Below are 21,624 nucleotides of genomic sequence, written 5' to 3'. Positions count from 1 at the left end.
ATCCATTCCAGGAGTGTGGGGCCCACGTGTTTCCATTTGTGATGCCGTGTCCTGCTGCGAATGAGTGGATAGTCCACGTAGGGTCCCGAAGCTGCTTATCAATTTCCACGCAAGTAAAAATGACTTTTTCAATATTTAAAAATTTTACATTAAAATATAGTTTTAAAACAATTTAATAAATCTGGAATTTTGTTTATAATTTTTTTTTAATAAATATAAAATTAGGATTTTTTTAATAAAAAAAAGTCAAAGAAGTATAAAATGACCCAATTCATATTTTAACCAAAACTACATTTTTTTTTTTTTGTTGGGAAGTTCACATTATTATCGTGACTTCACGAACCATAACTAAAAACATCCTCGTCTATAGACATGAAATAAGGTTTATTATCGACCTCTCTGTATGAAAGTGTGCAAAAATGAGATAATCTCTACAGCTTTACACTGAGGTTATGAACTCATAAGGAAGAAAATTTATGGATGGAATCAAATATACAGTATTTACAAACAAAAGTACTCGGTTATTGAGGAAAAATAAATATACTTCTAATGTCGAATCGGGATTAACTAGGACAGAAATAAAGCATTGAGGGAAAGGAGAGAAGCAACTTTACCTAGATCGAAAAAAACAAATTCCGAGCACGTCTGGTTTGTCATTACAATTACAACTTATAAAGAGGAAAAAAAAAATCAACTAAACTTGTGATGGTTATATTTGTAAGTGTTTGATCAATAAAGTTGAGGATACATAAGAAGAACACTAATTTGGTTATATATTTGTAGAGGATACATGAGAATGATAAAAACATGGAAGAAATGATAAATAAATATCAGAAGATGATAATGAATGGTATCAAAATTTGTACCTGAGTAGAGACTAGGATGGTTCCTCCACCTCCAGGTTGAGTACACTGATATCACAACAAGCTCCAGCAATGGCCGCAGAGAGACCTTCATCAGCAGCTGTTAACAGTGCTTAAACTGTTAGACCAAAGTGGAAGTCAATCAAATGCATCTATCTCCAAAAACTGATCGAGTTTGTGTTCGATCAAAAGCAACCTGTATGAGTTATCTTTTCCAAGGAGACCTTCTGCCATCACTCCCATTCTCTCTCCATCGTTTCTTCCTCGAACTCTTCTCTTTGCTGCGCTTACTACTCCCGCGGTTTTCTTTTTCCTTGTTTCTCGACTTCTCGCGAGATTTTCTTTTTTTTTTGGAGGATGGTGTATCCAAATTCCCGGATGCGTCGTTCCCTCGAGGCAATGGTTCATCGTCGCCAAACTGCCAATTGCACAGCATCTCCTGACCATCCCCATACTCTGGTTGTTGTTGTATAGGTTCCCCTGCTCCAGGGAGTAAAGAAGTAAAGGTCACTTCTCCATCTCTGCCACCTTTTCGCTTCAACAAGACTGGATCGGGTCGGATTATTGTGCCTAGAATACTTCGGTTTGGACCAAGACCTAAAATGGTCTTAACATTTGTCAAGATTGAAAAGGCCATTGCAAATGCAGATCTTATCTGCAACCAAGGTAGATATCAGAAACAAAGTCGGAGTCGAAAAGAAAGTTAATCGACATACATGATTGAAAAACAAACCTGGAAGTAATTGTAGGAATTCTTGCCAATGTCATTATCTGGTGCCTGGATTATACCAATAAATCACATCAGAGAAACAACTTATAACAAGGAAATGGAGACCTATATCTTACAGCCTTTTACATTACTTAAAGCAAGGAATGCTCAATCATCAAGTTTTCATTTTTTTAAGAAAAATAAAAGAGATCAAAACAAAGTGAAATTGTATTCATCAAGCAATTCATCTTGAGGTAATGAGAACACGGTCGAACCGTAACTTCTCTAAGGCCTATTTCAGAGATTTACATCTAGCACAGCAAATCAGACATCCTTTGGTCCAGACAAAACAAGTTTATGTCGAATACGAAGGGAGTTGAGATACTATATTCTACAACAATTATACACAAACTGCTCAAACAACCTCCCTGTTAGTATGTCGAGAAAAGAAATTAACCTGAGGATCCTCAATGGAAAGAAGAAATGGGCGTCCTTTTGTCATGAATCTGCAACAGTACCAAATAAAAGAAAAAAATTAGGGAGAAGCCAAAACAGGAAGTAATGAAATGTGATGCCTGAAAATGAGAATGGAATTTATATTTATCATATAATCTTTTATGTGGCTTACCCTCTGTTACTCTTCGAGAAAAAAATGCCTCCCGTATTGCAAGATACACCAACATCAGAAGTATTCAATTTGCGACCATAAAAATCAAAGAAATGTACCTGATTTTCAAAATTAAGACAGTATAAAAAAGAAATCCTTCTCCTCCACTTCTGTTTCAAAGTATACAGAAAAAATTGCAAAGGATAGACTTCTGACAGTAGAAGAGGAATTAGAAAGAGGAAAAGAGTATAGTCTAATAAAGCAAGCTTCCATAAAGCACAAGACCCAGAGGCGATTTCCGAGAATAGATTGGCTTGCTAAAAGAATATAGTACCAAGACTACTCAAAGCAGCAATAGCTACACGAAAACTACGAAAAAAAAATTATGTTTTCACACTATTTTCACATCTGAGAAAATATTTTTCACTACAATGCTAGTAGGTACTTCGAACAATAAAAAACACATACCAAAAGGACTCCCAGATTGTGTTCAAGAGAAGAGTGGGACACGTTGAAACTCTGTGCAATAAATAAAACCAAATTAAAGAATGATCTGCTACGATTAAATGGAAATGCCTTAAATTCAATTCCTAAAATACACTTCGCCAGAAACCAATGCACTGACAGACAAATATTAGCACAATCAAATATTGCTTCACACGCAAATGTAATTTGGCCGGGTCTCAATATTCCGTTTGGTAGGAAAAATAACCTATACAGTCGAAATGTTAAAGTTAAAACATACTAACCTGCAACATGGCCATAAGCATGGTAAGAAGTGCATAAGAACCTAGTCCACCAGAATATACCTGCACACCTTACAGAAAACTTGAATTAAGACACAGAAAATTTAAAGATAATGGATCGACTAACATACACGATATGACAACTACAATCAGAATTGAAATCCGCAGTTAGAAACATACCTCATTCAGTTCTCTCTGCTGCAAAAACACCTTTAAGATCAAACACAGAGGACGTAAAGGAGGCCACTTACTGATTGCACCCTGCAAGGGGGAAAGCAATAGCAATAAGCAGATAAACCATACATTCCAAATACATCAAACAATAGGAAAGTGAACGGAGGTTTTCATGCAAATATTCCAAGCCATGCTTCTAATCAACTATATGTACACAAATTTCATTAGCAATCAAGAACCATATAATTCAAAATCCATTTTTCTAACAATAAGGGAAGTGAAAGTCAGATTTCGTTTGAATTCAAACTCAAACTTATTTTCAATTATGTGCAATCAAATTCCAGAATCAATCAAAATATTCCTCAAATACAAATGACTAAAAACCTACATGTTATGTTGAAATTACAAACGGTAGAAGAATACACTGAAATCCAAACAAGAAATAGGCAGAAGACAAAAAGAAAAAATAATTAATATTTTTTTATAAGAATCAAGAAAAATTAATATACAAAAGCAAAATATCACAAAACTTGTAACATTTTTTTTTTGAAAGTCATTTTGAGAAAACCTCACAAACCTAATTTGCAGATCAAGCAGTCACCTCCTAATAAAGATCAAAACAACAAGGTACACACTGCAATGATTGAGCTAGGAAGGCCATCTTAACGAAAGATTGAAGTACAGCAACACACCTTTATAAAATCAGCAGCCTTTGGTCCATTCTGCACGTCAAAACTGTAAACCAAGAGCTAAGATGTCAATTTTTGGACTAGTATTGGCTTTTCCGTCATTACATTCCTCCTATTGAGTTACTATTCTCTAATCACTTCAGCTGTATATTTGTGTGTGTGTGAGTGTGTGTGGTGGTGGTGGTGGTGGTGGGTTATGGTACTGAAAGTGACTTCCCTTTCCCATTCCTTCTTGCCTTCTCATCATTGGATTANGGGGGGGGGGAATCTCAATGATCGTTTGGTTTTCCATCAGTTATCAGTTGCAGAAGCATATTCAATACTTAAAAAAAAAAAACTTAACCAGTGAATGGAGCTTTGTGCACTTCTGGAAACAGTACTTGTTTTTGGATGCTTTTTTAGTGCAAATCCTGTTTTAACTTCACTTTTAGTTTTCTTCGTGGAAAGAAGATTTTTTTTTTAACCAATTTGTAAATTGCAATAGTAATCCCAAAATTTAACATTATACCTTATATCAAAAGATATACCACTTTGCTTTTCAACAAACTTAATTATTGGCACACGAGCCTTTCCAATAACCTGATCCAATGATACCATAAGAGATTCCAAAAGTAAAGTCAATGAAGATCCTGATCCAATCCCGACCAAAGCAATCATTATCACTAAAAGATACCTGAATCTTTTTTGCTATTCCTTTTTGTGATAAAGCCCTGGAAAGAGCTTGCAAACCAAGTTGTGGTTTTGGGATGCCTGAATCCAGAATAACAACCTGCAAGAACGAGTTATAAATTATAATCATGAATTTACTGAAATATAAAATAAATAAATAAATAATTGCATCCAATAAGATATACCACTTGATTCTAAATAATAACCAATTTTTCCATAGTCAATCCTTTATGATATATCACTAATCAAGGACAAAAAGAAAAACTATGAATATAAAGAGGACAGTCCAATTACAAATAAAAGCTGCCACTATCCTGTTAAATATGCAATTGCAGACCGTAAGTTCCAGAGTAGAATGTAGTAGTTTAGAAAAAATGTTACATATGATGACCAAACCTTATCATAGATTCACATCGACTTCACTTGATCTAAACTAAATGTTCGTATGCCACATATTTCATATTTCTTACTTTTTTAGGCAGTATCATTCACATAGTTGCACTTAACAATAAAAAATGCAGAAACATGAAGCAAAAAAATGAAATGGAATCACTCCCAAATCCACCATATTGTTATGCAGCTGGCTCTACTCTATGAGGGATCAACTATATCATTGACTTGGATCTCATATTAGAATTCTCCGCAGATCCCCTTTCCAAAACCACTCTTAGACACTTGTCAAGAAAATTACTCTCCCCTATTCTCTAATCATGATTTCTTTCCAATGATCCAGTCAGTAGCAAACGCCAAGAAAAATGGGTAGTCGTATAGCATCTTATAATAAGATTTGAAAATCATGAAACGTCCAAAACATGGATCTAGAAACTCACATCAATGTCACTGGTTGGAAGATAAAGCCCTGTCTGAAACGATCCAAAAACTTCAACCTATAAAACGCAAAAGAACAAATAAATAAACTATTCCAAACTCTTGAAATGCAACGGACACGAGATTATAGGGGGCACCAATCATACCTTACAGTGAGGCCATATATGTTTGACTACACTAAAAACCCTTTCTACTGCACTGTCTCGTGCAACACGTTCCTCTTCAGTTGGAGACAGAAACTCACAAAAATCAACTATTTCTGCATGTAATCAAAGTTATGAACTCAGAACTACAATGATATCAGCTATTTCTGCATGTAATCAAAGTTATGAACTCAGAACTACAATGATGTGTACAACATGATAACAAATTATGGATGTGGGTATCAAGGGCCGCATCGTTAACCATGGAATGAGATGAAAGTAATGACACGGTTGTTGGATTGTTGGTGTGAGGAGAAATTAGCTTCGTATACAATTTGCAGATTAAGTAAAAGAACCAGCACCTTGAAATTTTATAGATAGATACATTAAAGGAAAGAGTTAAGAGAACAAACGCAGTGGAATTCAGATTGTGTAATCAATTAACCATGTTATATTACGAGTAGCTTGAGGAAGAAAATGTGGAAGATAATTATATTTCTCTATCCAAAACAAAAACAAAGAATCCTCTTTTAAAAATCTTCCAACCCGAATCCCTCTTTTTAATTCCACCGTCTGAGAGAAAGGTTGAGCCGAACAAAAAAAGGAAGAGTGGAACACGACTGATGACCGGATTTTAGGCTCGGGACGGCGAAGAGGCTGCCGTGGCAGTTAAATGCCAGTCCATTGAAAACGATGAGAAGTTAAAATAAACAAACAACAAGACCCACGTTCTATTTTAACTCGATAACTGAAACTTCTGTCGTCGAGGAGATAATTCAAAGATGAGTGTAACCGTTTGAAATAAACTTCTACCGTCTCAAGAGCAACAAACTAATCCAATTACCTTTATGCAACTGTAGCATAGGGCTCTTGAATCCACCATTGCCACGGAACCACCCACTTTCAAGCATCGACTGATCCTCACATTCCGGCGTCCTAGGCTCAGTTTCCTGAACCGAAGTAACCGCCAAAGGAGTAGAAAACCCCGAAATTTCCTCCACGTTGTCAGCAGCGACATCAAGGGCAAAAAACTCGGTTGCTGCAGTCTCGGCCGGAGCAGAATGAGAAGTAGAAAGAGAGATCTCGTTGCGGAAAACGGCGTACGGCTCGAGGTTATCGGAAGGCGAAAGTTTCTCCTCGCTTCCGGTGGTAGCGACGGCGGAGAATGAAAGAGGGCTTAGAGTATCGTATAGATACTGTGGAACAGTCTCTTCCTCCATTGAAATTGAAGGCCACAGAGAGAGAGGGAGATGCAGCAGCAAGGGGTTTTAGGAATTCGTCAGTTGGGGGGGAAACGTCTGATTAGGGCTTTATAGACCCCCCAAAAAAAAGAGTTCAATAAATAAAATATATAAATAAATAATTTTATAATATATATATATATATATATATGCCCTAAACTCATCTGGTACGTGAGTATCGAGCATTTCGAGATGTCCGAATATTCTATATGTTAGACGAACACGACTCTCCACAATGGTATGATCATGGGTATTGGTATGAGACCTTTTGGGCAAGCACAAAACAAAACCATGAGAGCTTATGCTCAAAGTGGACAATATCATACTATTATGGAGAGTCGTATTCATCTAACATGGTATCAGAATCATGCCCTAAACTTAGTCGTGGCAATAGATTGGTAAATCCTCAAATATCGAACAAAGGACTCCAAAAGAAAATGAGTCAAGCCTCCTTGAAGGCAGTAAAAAATGACTTAAGACTCCAAAGGAGTCGAACCTCGATTAAGAGGAGGCGCACTTTGTTCGAGGGGAGGAACGATCATGGGCATTGGTGTGAGGCCTTCTGGGGGAGCCCAAAGCAAAACCATGAGAACTTATGTTCAAAGTGGACAATATCATACCATTGTGGAGAGTCGTGTTCATCTAACACTATATTCTTACAAAAATAAATAGGGTTACTCTATCGTCTGCCTTGTGAGAATCTCGATAGTTATTGAGTACTAGATCAAGCTCTCTATATTTATAAGGATAATCGATATCTGATACATTAAGGTACGCTCGTATCGACAAAAGTGCATCAATACACGAGTTATTCATAAAGTTTGAATTTTTAGTTCGGTCTCGAAATTTTCAAAATGTACCCTTCTCATCTCTAAAATTTGATTTTAGTTTTATTTAATTTGTAAAATTAAAAAAAAAATTATATATTCGATCTCATCTGTTCAATATACGTGGTAATTCATTCATATACCCTCTTTTACACTGACGTTACAATGTAATTACTATATATATATTATATATATATATATATATATTTACAATTAAAAAAATCAATAATATATTAAAAAAAATTATTATTATTATTTTTTTTTGTATAAATACTACTCTATAGGGTTTAAATTTATGCTTAAATAAAACTCTCAATTAAATAAATTGAAATTATTAAATATTTTATTTTTAAAAAAAATAGAAAATTTTCTACGAGTTATGTTCAATGAACTATGTTCGTATTTATTTACGAGTGCATCTAAATTCATTTAATCAACTGTCTAATTCGTTAAGGTGTACAGATACGAACTCTTAATTTAATGAAATTAACAAAAAAAAATTGATTTTTTGGTATGGTTTAGAAGATATGAATTAATGGATTAAGATGATAATCAGGAAGTTAACAAAGAACTAAACAAATTTGTTTAGTAATTAACCAAAATTTAGTTTTTGAGGCAAATTTGTACGATTGATTAACAAATTCCCAAATCCCTATAAACAGACTCCCAAATCCCTAATTTCTCTTCATCCAGACACACAAAATCCTCCAACAGAAGCTTTCAACAATGGCGGATCCATTACTGACACTCCTCTTCCCCATGGAAACCATGGTTTCTGAATCGGCGTCTCCTCCAGTTATCGTCCACTACACCGTAACCCTAGACCTCCGGACCTCCATAATCTTCTCCGTCACTATAATCCTCTTTTTCCTCTTCATTTACCACGTCCTCAGCGGCTTCCTCCAGTGGTTCCTCGGCGGCCGGCGCGGTGGAGATGTGGAGGCGGGAATGGGAGAGGAGCGGCGGGTGAGGCGGGCGGAGAAGATGCCGGCGGCGGTGAGATTTGGGAGCGAGAGAATGGTGAGGAGGAGGAGCGAGGAGGAATGTGCGATATGTTTGGAGGAGTTCATGGCCGGAGAAAATTGCCAGGCGTTGCCTGAGTGCAACCATTTTTTTCATTCGGATTGTATTGATGTCTGGTTTAGCAAGAAATTTACGTGCCCGATCTGTCGCCATTGTNTTTTTTTTTTTTTTTTTTTTTTTTTTTTTTTTTTTTTTTTTTTTTTTTTTTCTGGATTGTTTGTGCAGATACTGAAGAATTGTGTATAAATATAAAATGTTAAATAAATGTTTTGTGTTTTTTCAAAACTAAAAAATTATTGATTTTGAGAAAAAAAAAATAATTTTGTCCTAAATGGTCTCCGCTGATGTAGGATATGAAAGTGGGTTAGTCTAACCTGGTATCAAAGTTACTATGCTCAAAGTGGGTTCGTCTAACTATCAAAGTCACCCAGTCCAACCGATTGGTAAATCCTCAAATGTCAACAAAAGACTCCAAAAGAAAAAGGAGTCTGAGTCTCGATTAAGAGGAGACGTACTTTATTCGAGAAGAGGTGTCGGATGATGAAAGTAATACGTTCGGATGATGAAAGTAATACGTTCGGATGATGAAAGTAATACGTTCACTAATTTAGGGAATGATCGTGTGTTTGAAATCAAATAATACTCTCCCGTTGGTATGAGATTTAAGGAATTATCATGGGTTTAAAATCAAATAATACTCTTGTTCTCAAGATTACTTAAATATCTAAAATTTTAATTTCATTCCCTTATTATTTCAAGGAGATTTTATGAATTTGATATACAATCAGAAAATAAAAAATTTATATCAAATTTTATTTTATTTTCTCTAAAGTTCTTAAATGCAACCAATATTAAAAATTGGTAAATTTTATTTTAAAAAAAGAAGTAAAAAAAGTTTTTTTTTTTTTTTTTTTTTTTTTTAAATAAGCATAAACTCAAGATTGATGTTTATCTAAATTTAAAGTCCGATAGAATTAAATTGAACTCTCCAAAGCCTAAAAAGTAAGAATTACTATTAGGTCAAATGATTTACACCTGAGCTTTGTATTTGGAGTTCATGAAATTTAAAAAACTAACGAACAATAGAGACTCGTTAGATCATTTTCAAATTTTAAATTAGCTGAATTTTTCTTAGCGTTAGATTTTGGATTATACACAATCCGGTAGAAAAACGAAACTATTTCCTTGAAAATTTTCGTAAAAAAAAAGAAATCAAAGTCTCGGAAGAACGCAGTAGGAAGAAGAGAAACCAATCATCAGACGATCACAGCCAAATATCCAAGGAAATCATCAATTCCTAACACGATATCAATCAAAAATGAAATTCAAACAGCGGCATACATATTAATTAAGGCTCATCATCCCGAGGCTCGGCATTGTCGTCATCAGAGAAATCGTCACCACTAAGCTCCTCCCAACCTTCACCATTGAAGCCATCAGAGCCTTCGAAGTCGCTGTCGCTGTCGCTCTGTTCATCTATGTCCTCGATCACCGGCTGCTGCTTTCCTCTGACCTCAATCCTAAATCCGCCATCAAAGCTAGAATTAAAATGCCTAGGCAGTAGAGGCCGATCGCTTAAACCAAGCTCACGAAGGAATCCGGATGCGGATTGTGTAGGAAATGGAAGGAGATGATTATGGATGGATTGTGCTAATGGAACGGATGAGGCTGGATTGCGAAGAAGGAAATAGATTGGGGCTTTGACGTCCTTGAGAATCGACCTGGACGCCATTGGAGGAAATGGAGAAGAAAAGGTTTGAGAGGAAGGGGTGGTGATTGGGATTAAATAGAGCGGCAAGAGATGAAGGTTTAGGGTTTTTGGAAGTCGGTTCTAGAGACTGGTTCGAGTTTTTGCCACGTGGAAAACAAACCCTCGCCGCTCCCTGCATTTACCGCCCGATTTAAACTTCAATTTAATTAAGAAACTACAAGTTTATTCAACATCTTTTATTTTGTATTTATTTAAATTTTTTCTAATGAGCTTAATTTTTTTTTTAGCCAATTTAGTAAAAAAAAAATACCTTTCAATGATATTCTTAAATTTACAAAAAGAAAAATCTAAAAAATACCTTAAAATTTTAAAAAATTCAATAATACTCTTAATTTAAAAAAAAATAAAGAAAAAAAAATGATAATATTTTATTTCATTAATACACCAAGGGTATGTGTTTAAAAAAAATCATTTTAATTTTAAAAAATAGATTTTTAAGTTTTAAAAAGTATCTAATAAATTTTTAAATTTTTAATTTTACATCCACTTTATAGTTTCAAATACAAATTTTATACCAAATAATCATTAATTTATTCGTACCAAATATATCATTAATTTATTCATATAAAATTCAACGGATTAATTTTTTTAATTAAATTTATCAAGTGCCGGGTAAATACAAAATTGAAAGTTTTAAACACATTAGATACAAATTTTAAAATTTAGAGGCTTATTAGACCATTATAAAAAACTTAAGATATTTATTAGATTTTTTAAACAAATACATATTTAAAATTTAAGAACTGAACTTATAATTTAACCTAAACTATTTAAACATTTAAAAGGTAACAAAATATACCATACATTCATGAGTTACATTGAACTATATATATATAAAATATGAGTTCCAATAGATCCATGAAATTTAAGAACTGAACTTATAATTTAACCTCAACTATTTAAACATTTAAAAGGTAACAAAATATACCATACATGAGTTATAGTGAACTATATATATATATATATATATATATATATATATATATATATATATATATATATAAATATGAGTTCCAATAGATCCATGAAACTATCTTAAGAAACAAAGAACATTAGCTTCGAAAATTTGAATATAATCACCTAAAAAATCATACCACATAACACCCAACATAGAGATGGATAAATTCCTCGAATAATACAGTAATAAATAGCTGCCCAACCGGGTAGTATCTATGGGGTAACTATCTAGAACCTTCGTATCTAACCGGTTTTAAAAAGTCATAGGATTTGCCAGCCTACATATAACTCAATTGGTTAAGATATTAATTCCCAACCAAAAAGTCAACTAGACATGTTACAGTCTTACCGAGCTAAAAAAAAACATAGAATTTAAATATCTTAAGTAGGTAGCTAGCATGAAGTTTTATGCCAGTCTAAGAATATAATACAAGGTAGCAATACATTCATCAACATCCATTAAACTAAGTTGCGTAAAATCTACCAATACGAGCATAGATAAACGATAATTGCCATACTCCTTTCCTCGAGGTCGAGGATCAAATCCTCGTATCTCACGATATTGTACTAAAAAAAACGAAGTCAGTGCCTTCACATCCTCAACCGGATTTGTCTTGTGATTTTGGAAGAAAAAATTGTCCTAATCAAGTTCTCAACTGTATTAGAAAAAAGCTACAAGACAACATCCAAAGAGTCATCGTTCTTAGTGTCTTAACATCCTTCAAAAGACGAGCATGCCATCAGAGAGATTAAGTGCAAATCATGCATAAGGCAAAAGGTAAAGATAAATGGTTGATGTAGCTGAGGATTGACTAATACAAAGTCATGAACTTTAGTGTAACAGTCTAAGCCCACGCTAACAGATATTGTCATTTATGGACTTTCCTTTTCGAACTTCACCTTAAGGTTTTAAAATGTGTTTGTTAGGGAGAGGTTTACACACCCTTATAAAGAATGCTTCATTCTCCTCTCCAACCGATGTGGAATCTCACATTTGGGGTTTTGAGAACGAACGTGCCAGAAGAGAACAGCTTGTCTATGGTTACTTTTCGCTTAAAGCATCCATAGCAACAAACACAAAGCCTGAGCTAGTTCTACAACGAATCTTACTGAAAAATCAGCAAACTTATTGATGTTTGTAAAGGGTAGTTTATGCAGGCAGCATTATATTAGCAGAAACTCACATCGAAACTAGTTCTTGACTTATGCAACATTAGCCAACTTCAAATCATACAAATGTTCCATGAAATGAGCTGACTAAGTATAAATACACGTGATTCACCATCCCCCAATATAACACAACACAAAAAGGTAAACTCTGAATAGAATGGAATTTAAGATTTAATAGAAGATATAGCTAAGTTCAAAACTGACCCAAGAACTTAAAAGCTGATAAGTTATGGTAAATTTAATTATATCACAACTTCAACAATAAAATATACGTACTTGGCTTTTGCTTCAGTCATCAACTTCACAACCCCTGAATTTGATTTCTTTTCCTCTGGTTCCTTATTGAATATGAGTGACAGTTGGACAAGTTCAACCCTGCACCATTCACTTGCTTGTTTGTTGGTTTTGCTTTTATAAATAAGAATTACAAGAAGGTGTAACAGCCCAACCTCACCGCTAGGAGATATTGTCATATTTGGACTTTCCCTTTTGGGCGGCTTCTCCTCAAGATTTCTTCAAGGTTTTAAAACGCGTCTACTACTAAGGAGAGGTTTCCACACCCTTATAAGAAATGATCCATTCTCCTCTCCAACCGACTTGGGGTCTCACAGAAGGAACCCAGTATCAACCTAGTATCATGTGCAAGTAACTAGATTGAAAACTTTCTCCGTTATGAAGTATTCAATTCCATTGCAGATATGCACGTATTATTTAAGTTCTGCAAGTAGGTAAGCATGCTAATATCCCTTGTGAAGAAAAACCAAAAGCATCTCAAAGAATAAACTGGAAAAGCAAAATTATCCTCTTTCTTTAGTTCAAAACAATTACGAACAAGACATAAATTCATGAGCTCTGGAACTCTTAGCGATTCAACCACAACTACAAATCACAAAAACAATGGAGCTCAAGCAAACTACATTTTTCTCATTTTACATTCTAAAGAAGAACAAAAAGAGGGATCACTACACTATGTCACAAAATCAACACATTCCAAACTAATAAATCCAAAAACTAGCATTCATGAAGATGAATCCTAACTACTGCTTCGATGTCTATAGACAATACGGCCTTTAGTAGAATCATAACGACTAACTTCAACCCTAACCCTATCACCAGGCAAAATACGCACAAAATTCTTCCGAATTTTACCACATATGTAGCCAAGAATGAGGTCTTCATTATCCAATCGAACTCTGAACATCCCATTGGGGAGAGACTCGACGATAGAGCCTTCGTAGCTCCATTTCTGCTCCGTGCTGTCGCTTTTTGGAGGCTTTGCCATGAGCGCGAACCTTGCCGGACCATGGGAAGGGTTACGAAGGAACTGGGAGGTCGGAAAAGCGATCGATACGACGGGGAGATGCGATTTGATGGCAGGAAAAAAGAGAGTGGACGGCGGCCGGGAGTGGAGCTGAAGGAGAGGGAAACGGAGGAGATTAGTGCTCGACATTTTTGCTCCGCCTTCTGGTTTCTGAATTTTGGCGGTGGAAGGGAGTGAGCGCCAAAGGAACTACGACGGAGAAGGGGATAGGCCAATATTAATTGTATTAATTAATTAATTTTATGAAAAATAAATAAAGGTTTTGATGAAACTTGGGCTTGGTTTCGCTTGGGCTTCAAGTGGGCTCGATCAGGCCCAATTACAAAATAAATAGCCCGGTTTTGAAAAATAGACACAGCGCACGTGCACAACAATTACATTATCTTTCCATATTTGCCCTCCGAGGTGATACGTGTCACGGTCATGCTCGTCTAGGGCATGTTGCCCATGGCCGCATGCCCATGACAAGCCAACCCTTGTCATGTCTTTTCAGTGTTTTTCCTTTTGTAATTCTAGGGCATATGACGCCTCAAAAATATCATGTCTAGGCCAGACTTAAAATGGCTCAGAATGTGGGATATGACTAGTTGTCAACTTCTCCCTACCCAAGGTTATATATGCTAAGCCGTTGTTATCTTTCTCTTGCTTGCTTATATAACGTCTATTTCCAAAATCTCTCTTTCTAAAATCTCTCTCTCCTCGTTTTCTAAAACCTTCTTTTAAAATCGAGGCTAGAGGCTCGATCATACGTCGCTTGGCCGTAGGCGACGCGAGAACAAATTGGCCGTTTTCTAAAACCTTCTTTTAAAATCGAGGCTAGAGGCTCGATCATACGTCGCTTGGCCGTAGGCGACGCGAGAACAAATTGGCTTAAGCTCACTTGTCGCTGAAAAGTGAGTGCCGCACAATCGCTAGTCCGCTCCCTTCGAAAGCGCGATTGTGTGCCCATAAGTCATAATGATCTCCCCCTTATTTAGGGATGGTGTAATTTAAATTTTTTTAAATCCATTTAAATTTTAATTTCCCTAAATTAGCCATACCCTTAATTTGATTTTTTTTTAGTTTAAATTATGAAATCTCATTAAAAAATTTAAATCATATATTAGATACCAATTTAGATTATACTCATAAATGTCATATTTACTATTTTTGTTTAATTATTTTACAATTTTAGTCTATCCATTAGTCGATGAGCTCTTGGATTAGCTCTTGCTTTGCACTAAACACATACATCCACTAACGAGAGATTTCCACATGAATGTTTTGTTCTACTCTCCAATCGATATGATCGAATCTCACGATCCACCTTGTTTGGGGCCCAGCATCTTCGACCAGTGCTAGCTTTGATACCATTTATAACAGCCCAATTCATTCTACTCTCCAACCGATATGATTAAATCTCACAATCCACCTCCATTGGGAACCCAACGTCCTCGATCAATGTCTAGCTTTGATACCATTTGTAACAGCCCAATTCGTTCTCCTCTCCAACCAATACGATCGAATCTCACGATCCATCTCCCTTGGAGACTCAACATCCTCGACCGGTATCTAGCTTCTATACATATACCATTTGTAATAGCTCAATTTGTTCCTCTCTCCAACCGATATGATCGGATCTCACGATGCACCTCCCTTGGAGACCTAGTGTCATCAACTAATGTCTAGCTTTGATACCATTTGTTACCGTCCAAACCTATCCACCACTAGCAAATATCATCCTATTTGAGCTTTCCCTTCTACACTTTCCCTTAAGTTTTTAAAAATACGTCCACTAAAAAGAGGTTTTCACATAAATGTTTCATTTCCCGACTACCTGCACCTGGACTTAAAAATACGTCCACTAAAAAGAGGTTTTCACATAAATGTTTCATTTCCCGACTACCTGCACCTGGACAGATAGACCCTATGAAGCTTCACTGTTACCCGGGATTGGCTTTGGGCCTTTCCTGTGTAGTAGAGGGCGAAGAAGGCCCCCTTCCGAGGGGCCCGAGCCATCAGTGAGATACCACTCTGGAAGAGCTAGAATTCTAACATTGTGTCAGGACCTACGAACCAAGGGACAGTCTCAGGTAGACAGTTTCGATATGGGATCTCACAACATAGAAAAAACGTTTCGTTCTCCGTTCCCCTCTCTAATCGATGTGGGATCTCACAACAATTCAGCAAACTGATCGATCAACCAATATTTGATAAAATTCAAATATTTGATAAAAAAAAGAAGCATAAAGATCTATTATTACCATGAGAAACAAAAAATGAAACAGGTTATAACAATGTCTCATAGCCTGTTGGAAGGTAAAGACCTTCTCCTCCAGTGCATATAGAAGCAAGCTTATGTACAAAATTAGAGATCATATATGTTCATTATGACAAAATTATAGACATAGGGCAGCAGCAAGATCTACTATGATTCCTCTAAACTCTAAACTACTCTCGACATCTATCAACACTCGACTTCGTTTCAGTTAGACGTTAACACGTTCAAAATCTATCCCAAAACCAACTTCTCGACATCGTCGCCTTCCAAGCTTTCTAATTCAGCTTTACTACCCCTAGCTGATGATTGCTCTTTTGCATTTGATACCGACTTCGATAGCGGTTGCAAGAACTTCTCGCAGTCACTGACCCCAATTCTTTTAAAAGTCTCAACGAGCCGACTCAAAACATGGTTCACGCATTGCTTAAAATGGTCCGAGCAGCTCTTGTTGCTCGGTTTGAGATCTTTAACTCTGTCTTTCACTAGAGATCCTACCTGAGCACCACCTATATATGCTTTACATGCCACCAGAATGTCATGAGCCCTTTTGAAGAAATGTCCCCTAACAAAGTCCTCAAAATGCTGCAGCAAAAGATATTCTAGTCTTAACTTATTCAACAACAACAGACAACAACATCATTTATGATCGAAATTCGATGAAGCTCTTGCTATACATTGGTTTAGCGTTTAAACCGAAATAAGCTCAAGACGCCATCACTTGATACTGTAGTCAACATACTAAAGCTCCAAAACAGGAAAAGAAGTCTAGAACCATACCTTTGGTGGCCTCCTGATGTTAAACACCATGGTTTTAATAGACAGGATGTACGCCTCCTCATTATACCGTTGAGACCTATTCTCGCCTGCAACCGATCCACTTTGATATGCATACCCGGGCTCGTTAAAGTAAGGCTTTGTATTCAAGATCAACCCTTGGATAGAGACAAGAACCTGAAGCATGGTCGACATGCCAGGAACCCAATTCTCATTTCCACTGCCACGCCACGTGTTGAGCAGACTTAGACATACTTTCCCACAATTATACAAGTTCGGGTTAAGTCGAAGGCCCTTAGAGTGGTAATAGACATGCTGCATTGAAGAAACCAGTATCTGTAAGAAATTTAAGCACAATATGGTAATAAGTGAAATCTCGACACCGAAAAAAGAACGTACGGGCGGTAGGTCTGGATAAGCAGATGGGAAAAATATGTCGAAGAAAAATAATCCATCGTGGTATGGAGTACCCTGTGCTCCTATGATGACAGCCCTCATAAGATCCATTCTTGATTCATACACTCTAACAAATATAGTTTCTGTTCAACAGAGTAAGAAAGAGATTACTTAATCTTTTTTTAACATGAATCTATAATATGTTCTAAATAGAGGAAAAGAAATCGAAATCTACCAGGTAAATCGTTCTGCAGGATCTTCCAGTCGTCCTGAATTTTCTTTGTCCATTTCTTCGACGCCTGGCAACAAGAGAAGATCTAAGAACGAACCACTAAAAACGAATAAGAACATTCATAAACAGATAATTTTGTTCAAGACTTAGACCTGTTTCATGCTAAAACCTTTGCTAGTATAGTGATGGTCGGAGTGATCGTCAACGGTATCAAATTGTTTAAACTGCTCGAAGTTCCCCAAGATTTCATCCAAGTCTGTGAGTGCAATTGTTTCACTTATCGAGTCATCTGGATCAATGTTTGGAAGACTTTTGGTGGAACTCTGAACCCATGGCATATCTACAACTTCTCCAAGAGTAGGAGGAACAAGAGGACTAAATGGACCATAAAGACCTGAAGCCATATGAGGGCCAAAAAATGGCTCCTTGGCTTTCATTTTGGCATAATCTGGCCAATGTGGCATAGGTTGTCCTGCTTCCGGGTGCTTAAAGAATTCCATATACCCAGGGAATTTTGAATGGGGCATACTATGCAAACCAGCTAGCTTCTTTACACTGTCAGCTGTATCAGATGTCTCGCCTCCATTATGTAACTTTATTGCATCAGATGTGTTAATAGAAATGTTATTTAATTCATGTAGCTTCTTTTTACGCTTAAAAGGGTCCAAAAAGCTCCGGGACTTAGCTGCATCGATACCAAGTGCGGAATTTAAGTGACTAACCCCGTATTTGCCCCGGTAGCGAGATGTAGCTGATTTCCTATTTGGTTGAACGTCTTGCGAAGGAAACGATGCGAAAGGTTCAATATCTTCAGGAAGATGGTTCTGAACACCAATGTCAGCCTGCAAGTTTAGGCTATTTGATAAAGCCTCCTTCAGCTGAACATGAGCAGGTGATTTGCCTAGATGATTAACAGGGCCTGGTTCACTTTGAGGTTCTGCTAATGATGACCACGAGGTGCTAGTTTCAGTGTCGATATTGTTTCCATTTTGACCATGAGGCAGCCATGGTATTGGTGCTTCGATATCAGGAGGAATATCCATATGATCAAAATGGGCTTGCAAAGCTGAATATGCATCCACATCCATGAATTCATCAAATGCAGTCCAGTCTTCATAGTCATTTGATGAATCAGAGAAATGATTGTCTATTTCGACAAAATTATGCGATGCCGAGGGAAAATTAGATTCGTCTTCGTTTGGACTCTCTTGGATTTCCACATCTGGACTAAGTGAATGGCTAGCAAATGTTTCCTGAACAAAGTAAAAGCTTTAGCTATAATTATGAATCATTGCAATAGCTGAAACAAGCATACCATGACTGCTTCAATTTACAAAACTTAACTCTTTAACGACTTCATCTTCTATTCATTTCTTTCACAAATAGTCTTTTCTTAAAGAACACATCAAGTGGTTCGTGCCAAAAAAAAATTGTGAATACAAATTTCAAATACGTAACAACCCAAGTCCACCGCTAGTAGATATTGTCCTCTTTGGACTTTCCCTTAAGGTTCTAAAACACGTCGACTAGGGAGAGGTTTCCACACTCTTATAAGGAATGCTTCGTTCTCCTTTCCAACCGATGTGGGATCTCCAAATCTACCCCCCTTGGGGGCCTAGCGTCCTCGCTGGTACACCGCCCGGTGTCTGGCTCTGATATGATTTGTAACAGCCCAAGCCCACCGCTAGTAGATATTGTCCTCTTTGGGTTTTCCCTCAAGGTTTTCAAACGTGTCTACTAGGGAAAGGAGAACAAAGCATTCATTGTAAGGGTGTGCCTTGTTCTCCTCTCTAACCGATGTGGGATCTCCCAATCTACCCCCTTGGGGGCTTAGCGAGCTCAAGGTTCTAAAACACGTCTACTAGGGAGAGGTTTCCACACTCTTATAAGGAATGCTTTGTTCTCCTCTCCGACCGATGTGGGATCTCCCAATCTACCCCCTTGAGGGCCTAGCGTCCTCACTGGCACACCGCCCGGTGTTTGGCTTTGATATTATTTGTAACAGCCCAAGCCCACCGCTAGCAGATATTGTCCTCTTTGAGCTTTCCCTCAAGGTTCTAAAACGCGTCTACTAGGGAGAGGTTTCCACACTCTTATAAGGAATGTTTTGTTCTCCTCTCCAACTGACGTGGGATCTCACACATAAAAGAAATAATTAATCTTTAGACGTCTGCTCTAGTATGAACTGTGGGTGATATTCTTCAAGAGCATATATAGTGATGCCTTATCCTCTCAATTCTTTGTAATCATCTTAAACTAAATCATATGTCCTATATTTCCAAAAGAAAAGTGGAACATACATGAGCTCTAAGAAGACACCAATCAAGCAATGAACAAAAGCTTTTGATAACAAACCTTCAATTGATGATCACTATGCTGATATATACTCTTTCCTTTGTCATTTGTGTCAAAATCGTCATGATTAAACACGGCATTGTCGGAAGCTTCATCTTCGTCAACATCAACCCTGTCGAGCAAAATAATCTGGAAGGGGAAAGGGCAGGGCAAAACAAAGAAAGATATAAGAATTGACATAATTGTGCTTCAATCCATCATTGAACTATCAAGGTGATCAAACAAAACTGTGTATAAATGCAGTGGCACGAGTCGAAAAAATGAAAGAACCAAATGAGCACAAAGACAGAACATAGATGGTTGGAAACCATGAAAGCGAGAAGCTGAAAGAACGAAAGGGAAGGGACGATTGCAGGACATGGCTTCTTCCAGCAGCAAAGCTGAACCAATAAACGTCCAGACGACAAAGATGTCGGAAGCATCAGAAGAACACAACTTGTAGAGTAAAGCCATGAAAACCTAAAGTTTAGCTTACAAAAACACATTGAACATTGAAACATCGAAACATTGCTCGTTCTCATGCAATTTCTTTTTGTCAGCGCTACACACTGAACTGACACTTCACTTTAAACTTCACTCTCTGCCACTCCATAACATTATGCTCAATCTTTAACTTATTAAAAAAATTCAGTTCATATTATACTATTTGGATCTTTATCCCCAAGAAGATTTGGATGAAGACATATGAGAGTTAACTGCAACAACAGCGAGATGATCACTTAGCTGATGATTTTCATCAAACCAAACCAAAATCGAAAAGGCTTTTAAAAGATTTCATACACTAAATGTCTCTGAAAAATTGGATTCTAATAATTCAAGACCACATAATGCTCCAAACAAGAGGCTGCTACAGTAGAAAGCGACAATCAAGCGTCACTTCCACTCAGTTCATACATTCGATAAAAATCCAAGCATGCAACGATACAAAATAGAAGAAAATCAATCAAGAAACTACACATTATGGCATACACTAACTCCAATTCGACAACCAGCCTCCAGACAAGAACACGATCGCAATACCCACAATTCCAAACAAGAGTTTACGAACAACCCACTTAAAAAAATCCCACACCCATCTCATAAATTTCAATAATCCGCAATGGGTCAGTCTCAAAAGTTGAAAACTGAGTCAACCCAAAAAATTCATACAAAATGAGATACAGAATACTCGACGATCAAACCAAAAACACCGATCGAGAGCAAAGTATTCACGAAAGCAAAACAATCACATGTAAATAGAGAGCAAAAAATCCATACCCCTTGATCTTTGAGCATATTGGGAGGCCGTTTGATCATCGGCTCGGTTCCTAAAACCTGGGGTTTCGGAGACCCAGAAGAACTAGACCCAGATACTTCTTGTTTCCTGATGCCATAGAAAGAAAGATAACAATCGGATAAATTAGGGAAGAACAGGAAGAAACAGAGAGGGAGAGGGAAAGAAACTTAAAAGTAAAAAGAAGCATAGAAAACTAAAAACTGTGAGAGAAAATGGAAGACTTGGAATTGATCGAGGAATTGTTGGGGAACGACGGCTCCATTTGAGGATCGGCTTAAGCTTACAACACAAATGGAGGATTATGAATGGTTTGATCGAAGCTTGGCTGTGGGCGAGTGAGTTAAAAATGGCGGCTTGCCTCGTTAAATGGGCTCACACTTCGATTGTCCGCTTCTACTATTGTTTGTGATTGGTAGCCAGAAAGGGACCGAGAGAAACCCACCAAGAAAACTTAAATAAATAAATAAATAAATTTAAATATAAAAATTGGGGATTTAATTATTTTAATTTAGGTAATATGAAATGAGTTTATAAAAAATATATATATATATTTAATGTAATTTTGAATTTTAAATCTGTTAGTTACAAATTTA

General features: G+C 36.7%; 4 protein-coding genes and 1 long non-coding RNA gene across 8 annotated transcripts; 1 reads left to right on the top strand and 4 right to left on the bottom strand.

The window, feature by feature from the left end:
* Positions 1-586: 586 nt before the first annotated feature.
* On the bottom strand, positions 587-6,737 carry LOC111796614 (non-canonical poly(A) RNA polymerase PAPD5). Of its 2 annotated transcripts, none has more exons than XM_023679319.1 (14): positions 6,273-6,737; positions 5,432-5,544; positions 5,288-5,344; positions 4,462-4,557; positions 4,297-4,367; positions 3,792-3,834; positions 3,106-3,186; positions 2,929-2,988; positions 2,648-2,698; positions 2,201-2,298; positions 2,030-2,078; positions 1,597-1,641; positions 1,060-1,518; positions 587-981 (listed from the first exon to the last, which is right to left on the bottom strand). In XM_023679319.1, the coding sequence occupies exons 1-13, from the start codon at positions 6,646-6,648 to the stop codon at positions 1,069-1,071; spliced, it is 1,590 nt and encodes a 529-aa protein (XP_023535087.1). In that variant the 5' UTR covers positions 6,649-6,737; the 3' UTR covers positions 587-981; positions 1,060-1,068. The 2 variants fall into 2 exon arrangements, with proteins under 2 accessions (XP_023535087.1, XP_023535086.1); XM_023679318.1 differs by having other exon boundaries at positions 587-963; positions 6,273-6,736.
* Positions 6,738-8,159: 1,422 nt separating this feature from the next.
* Positions 8,160-9,159, top strand: LOC111797409 (RING-H2 finger protein ATL39-like). The gene is made up of 2 exons (XM_023680396.1): positions 8,160-8,673; positions 9,131-9,159. The coding sequence occupies exons 1-2, from the start codon at positions 8,223-8,225 to the stop codon at positions 9,157-9,159; spliced, it is 480 nt and encodes a 159-aa protein (XP_023536164.1). The 5' UTR covers positions 8,160-8,222.
* A 3,257-nt stretch (positions 9,160-12,416) lies between these two features.
* On the bottom strand, positions 12,417-12,908 carry LOC111796666. 2 transcript variants are annotated; one of them, XR_002815389.1, is made up of 2 exons: positions 12,872-12,908; positions 12,417-12,792 (listed from the first exon to the last, which is right to left on the bottom strand). It is a non-coding gene; the product is annotated as an uncharacterized LOC111796666 (long non-coding RNA). The 2 variants fall into 2 exon arrangements; XR_002815390.1 differs by having other exon boundaries at positions 12,867-12,903.
* A 36-nt stretch (positions 12,909-12,944) lies between these two features.
* On the bottom strand, positions 12,945-13,943 carry LOC111796655 (translation initiation factor IF-1, chloroplastic-like). 2 transcript variants are annotated; one of them, XM_023679373.1, is made up of 2 exons: positions 13,567-13,943; positions 12,945-13,046 (listed from the first exon to the last, which is right to left on the bottom strand). In XM_023679373.1, exons 1-2 carry the CDS (start codon positions 13,865-13,867, stop codon positions 13,042-13,044), a joined length of 306 nt encoding a protein of 101 aa, XP_023535141.1. In that variant the 5' UTR covers positions 13,868-13,943; the 3' UTR covers positions 12,945-13,041. The 2 variants fall into 2 exon arrangements, with proteins under 2 accessions (XP_023535141.1, XP_023535140.1); XM_023679372.1 differs by lacking the exon at positions 12,945-13,046 and having other exon boundaries at positions 13,197-13,943.
* Positions 13,944-15,951: 2,008 nt separating this feature from the next.
* LOC111796600 lies at positions 15,952-21,371 on the bottom strand. The gene is made up of 8 exons (XM_023679295.1): positions 21,253-21,371; positions 21,013-21,118; positions 19,756-19,884; positions 17,553-18,653; positions 17,404-17,467; positions 17,172-17,311; positions 16,776-17,087; positions 15,952-16,580 (listed from the first exon to the last, which is right to left on the bottom strand). The coding sequence occupies exons 1-8, from the start codon at positions 21,291-21,293 to the stop codon at positions 16,230-16,232; spliced, it is 2,244 nt and encodes a 747-aa protein (XP_023535063.1). The 5' UTR covers positions 21,294-21,371; the 3' UTR covers positions 15,952-16,229.
* Positions 21,372-21,624: the final 253 nt, after the last annotated feature.

Source organism: Cucurbita pepo, chromosome LG06, assembly GCF_002806865.2.
Source record: "Cucurbita pepo subsp. pepo cultivar mu-cu-16 chromosome LG06, ASM280686v2, whole genome shotgun sequence".
NCBI classification, from domain to species: domain Eukaryota; kingdom Viridiplantae; phylum Streptophyta; class Magnoliopsida; order Cucurbitales; family Cucurbitaceae; genus Cucurbita; species Cucurbita pepo.
The sequence above is the reverse complement of the archived record's forward strand: the minus strand, read 5'-3'. Positions and strand labels throughout refer to the sequence as shown.

Coding starts and splice junctions, on each gene's coding strand:
- LOC111796614 (XM_023679319.1), bottom strand. CDS start 6,648: ATGGAGGAAGAGACTGTTCCACAGTATCTATACGATACTCTAAGCCCT. Junction 4,368..4,461: donor GAATAGCAAAAAAGATTCAG/GTATCTTTTAGT, acceptor TCATTGGATCAG/GTTATTGGAAAGGCTCGTGT. Junction 2,079..2,200: donor TTCTCGAAGAGTAACAGAGG/GTAAGCCACATA, acceptor GTACTGTTGCAG/ATTCATGACAAAAGGACGCC.
- LOC111797409 (XM_023680396.1), top strand. CDS start 8,223: ATGGCGGATCCATTACTGACACTCCTCTTCCCCATGGAAACCATGGTT.
- LOC111796655 (XM_023679372.1), bottom strand. CDS start 13,867: ATGTCGAGCACTAATCTCCTCCGTTTCCCTCTCCTTCAGCTCCACTCC.
- LOC111796600 (XM_023679295.1), bottom strand. CDS start 21,293: ATGGAGCCGTCGTTCCCCAACAATTCCTCGATCAATTCCAA. Junction 19,885..21,012: donor ATATGCTCAAAGATCAAGGG/GTATGGATTTTT, acceptor TTCCCCTTCCAG/ATTATTTTGCTCGACAGGGT. Junction 17,468..17,552: donor AAGGTTTTAGCATGAAACAG/GTCTAAGTCTTG, acceptor TCTTGTTGCCAG/GCGTCGAAGAAATGGACAAA.